The sequence below is a fragment of the Benincasa hispida genome, chromosome 5, assembly GCF_027475165.1.
Source record: "Benincasa hispida cultivar pf3 chromosome 5, pf3_genome.v1.1, whole genome shotgun sequence".
NCBI classification, from domain to species: Eukaryota; Viridiplantae; Streptophyta; class Magnoliopsida; order Cucurbitales; family Cucurbitaceae; genus Benincasa; species Benincasa hispida.
In genome coordinates this window covers 55514172-55524230 of record NC_143482.1, presented here as the reverse complement: position 1 = coordinate 55524230, position 10059 = coordinate 55514172, and the positions used below count along the sequence as shown (strand labels likewise).

At 30.1% G+C, this 10059-nt stretch overlaps 1 protein-coding gene across 1 annotated transcript; it reads left to right on the top strand.

Moving 5' to 3' along the window:
- The first annotated feature begins 3603 nt into the window (after nt 1–3603).
- LOC120078427 (uncharacterized) lies at nt 3604–6862 on the top strand. Its single transcript, XM_090314051.1, has 2 exons — nt 3604–4132; nt 5814–6862. The coding sequence occupies exon 1, from the start codon at nt 3673–3675 to the stop codon at nt 4087–4089; it is 417 nt and encodes a 138-aa protein (XP_090170177.1). The 5' UTR covers nt 3604–3672; the 3' UTR covers nt 4090–4132; nt 5814–6862.
- Nucleotides 6863–10059: the final 3197 nt, after the last annotated feature.

Below are 10059 nucleotides of genomic sequence, written 5' to 3'. Positions count from 1 at the left end.
CAAAACGTAAACGTTAACAAATGGGCTCTAAGAATCCCCTTCTTATTTTCTAGTCCGCAAATTAAAAGGACTAAATTTTCAAGTCCACCCTTGAGAATCGACAGCAACGTTCATACACACCGATATGCATAGCCAAAGAATCGAGACATTTTTGCTTGGAATGAACATGCATCGTGAATCTCAACTGGACATGCATGATAAAAAGTATACAAAAATTGACTAAACTAAATAACCCTAATGGAAGAAGGAAACTAAAGTTTAGAGAAGTAATGTAAAAAAATCTAAAGAAGAGGAAATAAGTCAGGTGTTCCACGTTGTTCAAAACAAAATTGAAGTCAAAGTTGATGAAAAAACTGAAACTGCAAATGGAAGAAATTAGGGGTATAAGAATCGGCGTTCAACGTTCTGTTTTTCAACGTGAGTATTTTCGACTTTTTATATTTCATTTATGGTTGTAAATACAAATATTAGACTCAAAGTATTAGCACATATAATATAATGTAAAAAAATTACAAATATGACCAAATTTAAATAGTCTATCAATGATAGACCATATCACTCGTAAGATAGACTTGGTTATATTTGCAATTTTTTTAAGTGATGTTATATATTTGGTTATTATTCTTTAAAATGCTACCACTTGCAATTATCCTATTGAAAATGGGTTCCGCTTATATATTTTGACATATTCTGCAAAATGCATATTCTTGGAGTATGGTACTGATTTTAATAATCTCTTTTGACATTGTTGCAACCAACTCAAAAATTATTACAATCACGCAAAAATATTTATTTGACCCCAATTATAAGAGCATTCTCTCAAAGTATTATGTCACTTACACAATTGAATTAATATATCAAATTCAAAGTGCTTCAAATTGAGATGATTTAAAATTAAAGACATAACATCTTTATAGTGTTTGGAGCCGTCACTTTCTTGAATCTTTCAAATATAGGATAATTACTCTTCTAATATTTTACCAAAATTTAATAGTCTCTTTTCACTTCCAATGTCCAATTAATCATCAACCGTAACGGGATATTGTTTTATGGATGTAAACTTCTACATATTTGAAATAAATATTGTTTGCATATGTGAGTTAAATGTTAGCCTTTGTTTTACCAATTTTATACATGGAAGCCCCAAGACTAGATAATTACATGTTCAATGTTAAGATAGCATTAATAATTGTTTCATAATTTGATTAATTTAAATTCTATTTTCAATATATTATGAGTATGTTTTACCCTTTTTTTTTATGAAAGTTCTAATTAGAAAATAAATGGATGCAAATCATAAATTAAAATTAATCCTATATTTTAATATATTGTCGCATTAATTTCAATAATTAATCAATTACAAGTAAAAATAAATAAATAAGTGTTATTACATTACTATTAATAAAAAAAAATAATATCGAAACTAAATATTTTTATTTTATTAAATAATTAAAGAAATATTAGTGGTAAGAAAAATCACAACCTCATTTGATAATCATTTAAACTGTATTCGGTAATCATTTAATTTTTTTATTTAAATTTTTTTAAATTGAAGCATATAAAACTCGTTCTATTAATTTTTTTTTCTATTTTTATCAATATTTTTAAAAATCGAGTGAATTCTTTAAAATTAAAAAACGTAGGCTTTAGAAATTTGTTTCTATTTTTAAAATTTTGCTAAATATACATCTTTATTTGACAGCACTTTCTTGCTTTTCTCTGCCGACCAACCCATCGACATGCCGTGCTGCTGGTCGGTCCTAATCAGTGCTTAATGAAACACATTGCCAAGCAAACCAACGGCGGAAAATTGGTAAAAAGTTAAAAGATGAAATTTAAATTATTCGACTAAAATTAACTCAGGTTAATAAATTAGTCCAATTATCATATTTTAACCTTTTAATACAGAACTAAAACATAGGCATAGAGTACATAAAAGAAAGGTGACTTTTTCAAGAGATTTATGTTTATTTAGTGTTTAAATTTAAATTTTTAAATCTAAACAAATATCGAATAGGTTTCTAAACTTATAAAAAGTATCTAATAATTAAGTCTTTGACATATTTGAAATTTCTAAAACTTAATTCATCTACAATATATAAATATGAATTCTATATCTAATGAAAAACTATAAAATATTTTCAACTTTGTATCTAATAAATCCATAAATTTTAAAAAAGGTAATTATAAAATTGGTAGCATTTTTAGAAATAATAACAAAGTATATAACATTATTTTAAAAAATTGCAAATATAGACAAGTCTATAACGATAAACTTCCATCGTTGATAGACTCTTACTAGTGATATGATCTATCACTGATAGACTCCTATCAATAATATGATCTATCACTGATAGACTATTCAAATTCGGCCATATTTGCAATTTTTTTACATTATGTTATTATGCTAATACTTTAAATCTAATGTTTATATTTGTAGCTATTCCTTTTAAAAATTATCAAATAGGGTCAAAATCTTATTGAACACAAAATTGAAAATCTAAGAATTTGTTGAGCATAAAATTAAATGGTTAAGGACCAATAGACACTTTCTAAATTTCATGCACTATATTAAATTTTCGTCGACAGGTTAGACATTTCTATACATAAGATCGATATTAACATGAGGGGTGAATCGACATTTTTTTCATTATATTATAGGAGGATGTCTAGTCCACCGACTTCATATGTTGGTGTTAAATACAAACTTCAATAGTGTTCACTATTAAAATTTGTACATTTATCGAGAAGCTTTGTTTTCTCCTATTTCTCTCTTTTGTACATTTATCCAGAAATTTCATCTTCACATCTCTGGATTTGAAACACAGACTTCTTAATTCTAAAATATTAATTCTAGATTTCATAACTCAACTCAGTGCCTCAAACAGTCCTCTTATTGTAAAAAAAAGAAAAAAAGAAAAAAGAAAAAAAAATTATTCAACATAAAAAGTAAGTAATAAAATATCATTAACGTGAATATAATATAAATAATAAATATTCTAACTTGTTTAAAAATATATACTACATTTATTTACTAATTGAAAAGTTTTAAATTTCCTTGTGTTTATATATTTCTAGAAATATTTATTGTCATCAACATTTATTAATATTTTTATTTATAATCTATAAATTAAAATTGAGATCTCAACCTTTTAAATTACGATTTCAATCACTTTTAGACATAAAATCAGAAGTTAGAAAAACCTCAACATTCATGGACTAACTTGTATTTTAACCTTAAAAAGAAAAAAAAAAAAAAAAAAAACTAATCAATATTTACAAACTTAAAAAAAAAAAGGGAAAAAAAAAACTAATCAATATTTGCATTTGTAATGAACCATCAATACTTTATTACTTAAAGCTCTCCACATTCCCAATGTCCAACCGACCAATAATGTAATCCGTTGGTTGGAAGACAGTCAAAAACATGGGAAGAAGAAACCAACGGCTCAAAAGACCTAGAAAGACTAAAAAGGAGAAAACATCCTTAAACAACGCGCAAAAATCTCCTCTATGCAGGACAATCACATAAAATAAAATTTTTAAAATAAAAAAGTCCTTCCTCTAAAGTGTGTATATATATATATGATAAAGAACTTTCACTTCATTCATCATTCTTCCTTTTCTTTTCTTTTCTTTTCTTTTCTTCCAACAAAGTAATAACAATTCAAAATGAGCGTAGAAATCTTGGACAGTGCAACCATTGTAAACTTTGTGGAAGATGAAGAAGCTTTCAGTGATTCGATCAGAGAGCGTTTTAGCCATCTTGACCTGGACAGAGATGGAGTTCTTTGTTATGGAGAGATGTTGAAGGAGTTGCAAAGTCTTAGGGTGTTAGAGACTCATTTTGGGATCGATACGAAGCCCGACCCCGATGAGCTTTCTTCCGTCTATGGCTCCTTGTTCTCGCAGTTCGATCGAGATTGCAATGGAAAAGTTGATCTTGGTGAATTCATGGCAGAAACCAAGAAGATGATGTTGGCAATGGCCAATGGAATTGGCTTTTCTCCTGTTCAAATGTTGTTGGAAGAAAATAGTTTTTTGAAGAAAGCTGTGGATAGAGAGTCCACCAAGCTTGCCGCAGCTTAATTAATCTTATAACTTCTTTTCGAGAGAGTGCATACCAATTACGGTAGACCTATCACTTTATAGCATATTTTTACATGTAGTTGAGTATTAATTAATTGTGTTCAATTTTGATTTTCTTTGGAAGGATGTTCATTTCATCCAAAATGTTGAGCAAAAACAGAAATCATTCATCTTTCCCATTATATTGAGTTTTTACATTTTGTGTGTGATGGTAGCAATCAAATCTACTTTTTTTTTTTTTTTTGATAAGGCTAATAATCTACCTTTGAGCCAACAATTTATTTAACTGAGCTTATGAGTGCATCCACACACACACATATATGAAGCTATATATGTTTCATAAGTCTAAGCTTTTGACTCGTTAATACCTCTATGCATGATTTTTTTTTTTTTGTTTTTTTTTTACAATAAGTAAGGTGGGAGATTGAATTTTTTACGTTGAGGTTGATAGTATACACTTAATATCAGATGAACTATACTCATTTTTGCTTATAGGACAACAATTTCTTCACATATGAACAGTAACAAAAATAGTAAGGGGAGAGAAAAAAATCATTTAAGTTAAAATCATGCGTTTGGAAATATATATATATATATATATTTGAAATTATGATAACTTTTCATGTTACTAATTTATGATTGAAAAGAATAGTTATTAAATGTTGTCAAATGAAAAAAGTAACCGTCATAGTAGCTATACAGTACAATTATTGGCCCCACAAATTTGCCTTAATATTTATAGTTTAGTTTTAAAGAAATGTTCGTCCCTCCATCAGTTTTCAATTAATCAATATAAGAAACTGACTTCTATGACATCCAAATATTGTAGGGTCAGATTAGTTGATCCAAATATTATAGGATCAGATTAGTTATCTTGTGAGATTAGTAAAAGTGCGTGTAAACAGCCCAAACTCTTAGAGAAAAAAACTAACTTGACATTTTTATAAAATATATATTGTTAAAATTTTTGGTCTTTTAAATGAGAGGAAAAGGAAAAAATGACATGACCGCCATAGACGAAAAGGCGGAGAAAGAATAGAGCAAATAAGAAAATAATTTTTTTTTAATTAAAAAATATATTTGTTAATCTATAATCTATCATCTATATAAAAAGGGACAAAATGGGGAGAATCTTTGCATTCCCATTTTGCTCCTCATTTTTATGCATATATTTATTATAGCCTTAGTTTAATGAGGGTTTTTTATTTTTTTTTTATTTTATGAAATTGGATGTAATAGTTAGTTATTGATTCACTCCTCGCCCTTTCGCAATTTAGTTTTGATGGTTAGTTAACTATTTAATTCTCACCTTCTCATGATTTTAGAGTTAAATAGATGTAATGTGATACTCTCTGTCACTCCTACAAGTTCTTTGTCGTCTCTTATGTCCTCCTCCTAAACTCTATTGCTATTCTCCTCTTTTCCTTTAATACATGCTCTACTATATTCTTTTCAAATGTGGGAGGAATTTGCATATGCTCTCAACCTCTAGTTTTCTCCAATTCATTTTCTCCTTAGATACATTCCATTTCCTTTTGATTTCTTCCATTCTTCTTCTTTTTTTATGTGTGTATTAATTGATTTTCATCTTAACATTCAATCATATCAAACAAAAATCTTGAGAATTCATTGATTTATTTTTCAAGGTAATATTGTTATTTCAACCCTAAATCTTTATGCATTTTGTTTACTTTTTTAAGATTTTTATGTGTGAAATGCTACAGATGGTCGATGGCTAGATTGGAAAACCATCAGGGTGGGTCGATCGGTCGAACAAAGCACGAGAAACGATCGAGCAGTACTGCAGACGATCGATGGCTAGACCAAAAAACCATTAGGGTGCACTACTACAAAATCTACATTGCTTGACACTTGTAGTTTTTAATTACTAGACATTTCTATGGAAAACATCAAGTAATATAATTTTGGACAAAAAAATGTCAAGTAAAAGAGTTAAAAAAGTGGAGATTGATAGAATATTTCGGATATTTTCACGCAAACCTTTACTTGACACGATTTTCGTGTCAAGTAATATAAGGTCTTATAAGAAGCTCTAACTTGACACACTTGACATTTTTTTCGTGTCAAGTAAAATATAAAAAAATTGCCTAATAATATATTTTTTTTCTTACTTTAATGAAAAACACTAAATTTATCATTTCATTTTCTCCATTTCTCTCCTACCCCAAACACTGGTCGTCCGCATTTCTCCAGTCGCCACCTCCTTAAATTTATCAGGTTGTCCGTCAGTGTTGTCGTCTGCTACCGCTGAGATCCACTGCCGGTGGTGTCGTCTGCTACCACTGAGATTCGCTGCTAGTGGTGTCGTCCGGTGGGTCGTCTGCTACCGCTAAGATCCAGTGTCGGTGGTGTCGTCCGCTGCCGCTGAGATCCGCTACCAGTGGGTCTTCCGCTGCCGCTGAGATCTGCTACCAATGGTGTAGTCAGTCCATGGTCGTCGGTCCGCGGTGCTGTTGGGGTTCGCTGGTGCTGTTGGGATCGTTCGCTATCGTGAGTAAGTATTGTTTTTTATATTTTTTTTAAATTAAAAAACTGAGTTTAGAACTTTAGTTTGTATTTTTGTTGTGTATGTTTTTTTTTATTGAAATGTGTATATATTTGTTATGTGTATGTTTCTTTTTTTTCTTTTTTTTTTTAGTTTGAGGATGCAGTTTGTGATTAGATTAGATGATGCAGTTTGGGGATGCACGTATGGATGCTATTTCGTTTCTTTTTTTTTTAGTTTGAGAATGCACTTACGGATGCAGTTTTTTTTTAAGTTTGAGGATGCAGTTTGTGATCCTCAGTTTGTGATTGAGGATGCAGTTTTTTTTTTTTTTTTTTTTTTTTGGTTATGTGTATATAGTTTGGACTTTTGAGTTTGGTTGGAGTGTTGTAATTAGATTAGATTGGTTGTTTATTATTATTATTGATGATATTTTACTGATCTGCTTGGTTTTATGGGTTTTTGTGATTCTGTTGGAATATAATGTTTGATTATTTGGACCAAATTTTGGTGTGTTGTTTATGTTTTAGATGTTAATTTTGCTGATCTTCTTGGTTTTATGGATTATTATGTCTTCAATCACCTTCCGCGAATAATGATTCTTAAGTTCTCTATAAATATCAATTTCATACAAATTTTATAAGTTGTATGAGTTATCTAATTTGAATTATTGTAATATTTTTTTTTTTGTAGTTCCAAGATTAGCTTATTATAAGTATGGATAAATCATGGATGACATAGAGTAAATTATCTAAAGAGTTTGAGTAGTGTGTGGAAAACTTCATCAAATTTGGATTTTCAAATACAAATAATACTATTATATATACGTTGTCCTTGTTTGAAATGTGAAAATTGTCAAAGTCATAATAACAATGATATTAAAGATCATTTATATTTTAATGGGATTGATGAAAGTTATAAGATTTGGTTTTGACATGGTGAGGAACTTCCTAGTTCATCCTTGCATGGAAAATCCTCTGAATGTAGATATGAAGAGAATGATGTTGGAAATATAAAAGAAATGGTTGAAATTGTTCATGAGCAATATTCAAAAGATCCAAATGGATTCGAAAAGTTGCTTAATGATGCTGAGAAGCCATTGTATAAAGGATGCAAAAAGTTCACCAAGTTGTCTACACTAGTGAAGTTGTATAACTCAAAAGTTAGACATGGATGGAGTGACATTAGTTTCTCAGAACTACTAAAAGCATTAAAGGATATCTTACCTTCTAGTAATGACCTTCCTACATCAATGTATGAAGCAAAGAAAATATTAGGTGCACTAGGAATGGAATATGAAAATATTCATGCATGCCCTAATGATTGTTGCTTGTATCGAAAGGAATATGCCAATGCAATTGTGTGTTCTGAATGCGGTGAGTCAAGTTGGAACTATGGTAAAGACACAAATAGGAAGAAGAAAATCTCTGCCAAAATAATGTGGTATTTTCCTCCTATACCACATTTTCAATGGATGTTTAGAAGTGTTGAATGTGCTAAAAACCTGACTTGGCATGCTAATGAGAGACAAATGGATGATAAATTACGTCACCCTGCAGACTCCCCAGCTTGGAAGTTAGTTGACACCATGTGGTCGAACTTTAGTTCTGAACCTACGAATCTTCGTTTAACATTGTCAGTAGATGGAATAAATCCACATAGTGATATGAGCTCTAAGCATAGTTGTTGGCCAGTTGTTATGGTCATTTATGATCCTCCTCCATGGTTGTGTATGAAAAGAAAGTTTATGATGTTATCAATATTGATTTCAGGTTCAAAACAACTAGGGGGTTGACATTGGGATATACTTAGAGCTATTGATTGATGATTTAAAACTTCTGTGGGAAAGTGGTATGCAATGTTATAATGCTTATCAAGATGAACTATTCAACTTAAGAACAGTTCTATTGTGGATGATCAATGATTTTACAGCATATGGAAACCTTAGTGGATGTAGTGTCAAAAGTTATAAGACATGTCCAATTTGTGGAGATACACAACTTCATTTAGATTGAAAGATGGGAAAAAATGGCATATTTTGGCCATCGAAAAATTCTAGCACAAAATCATCCTTTTCGACGTCAAAAAAAATAATTTGATGGTCAAAGAGAACTTGGAAATATTCCAGAACCTTTGTCTGGGGAGGTTGTATTTTTAAAAAAAAAAACTAAAGATCTTGATTTTCAAAGAGGGAAAAAAAAAAAAAGAAATATCACAAAAGAAAGTATCAAAGGTTGTTGGAATAGGATGTCTGCTTTTTTCCAACTCCCTTATTGGAAACATCTTCATGTTAGACATTGCTTAGATGTGATGATATCGAGAAAAATGTTTGCATGAATATCATAGGTACACTTCTTGATATTCTAGGAAAAACAAAAGACGAATTGAATGCTAGACGTGATTTAGCTGATTTAAAAATTCGATCAAAGCTTACACCTATTAATGGGGATAAAAAAAAATCTTCCTTCCCCCTACTTGTTATACTCTTATTAGAGAAGAAAAATGTTGTGTTTTGAAGACGATATCAGAAATAAAGGTTCCTGAGGGTTACTCCTCTAATGTTAGAAATCTTGTGTCAGTGGAAGATTTAAAACTCAATGGTCTAAAATCTCATGATTGTCATGTGCTCTTACAACAATTGCTCCCCATTGCCATCAGATCTGTGCTACCAACATGTTCAATATGTGATAACTCGTCTGTGTATTTTTTTCAATTCTATATGTAACAAAGTCCTAGATGTTATACAATTAGAGAAGCTGCAGAAAGACATTGTGATTACATTATGTTTATTAGAGAAGTATTTTCCTCCCTCATTCTTCACAATAATGGTGCATCTCACAGTACATATTGTTAGAGAAGTCAAACTTTGTGGGCCTATATATTCGCGATGGATGTATCCCTTTGAAAGGTTCATGAAAGTGATTAAAAACTCTGTGAGGAATAGGCATTGTCCAGAAGGTTGTATTTCTGAAAGTTATATATTAGAAGAAGCTATTGAATTTTGTTCGGATTTTTTATGTGGAGTAGATCCTATTGGACTTGGGTGTCAAAAGTTAAAAGACAATTCAGGCAATTCAAAAATTGGTAGATCATTGTCAAGTGGAGTTCCTTACATACCTGAACGAGATCTTTTATACCAAGCTTATCGATATGTCTTGGAGAATACAATTGATGTGCAACCATATATAGAGTAAGTTATTGTGACTTGGATCCATTTATTTCATTAAATACATGAATTTGAAAATAATTATATTTGAACATCTTTCTTTTTCTTCATAAGGAAACATATGATGACATTGGAATTACAGCTCTCAAGTAGATCAAAAAACTAGAAACGGATTCAAGATGAACATAATCGAAATTTCATATATTGGTTACGAGAAAAGGTAAAACATTAAATATACTATTTAACATAATCTTTTGCCACTTATATTTTAATTATGTAACCTTTTGGTTCCGAGGTT

Coding starts and splice junctions, on each gene's coding strand:
- LOC120078427 (XM_090314051.1), top strand. CDS start 3,673: ATGAGCGTAGAAATCTTGGACAGTGCAACCATTGTAAACTTTGTGGAA.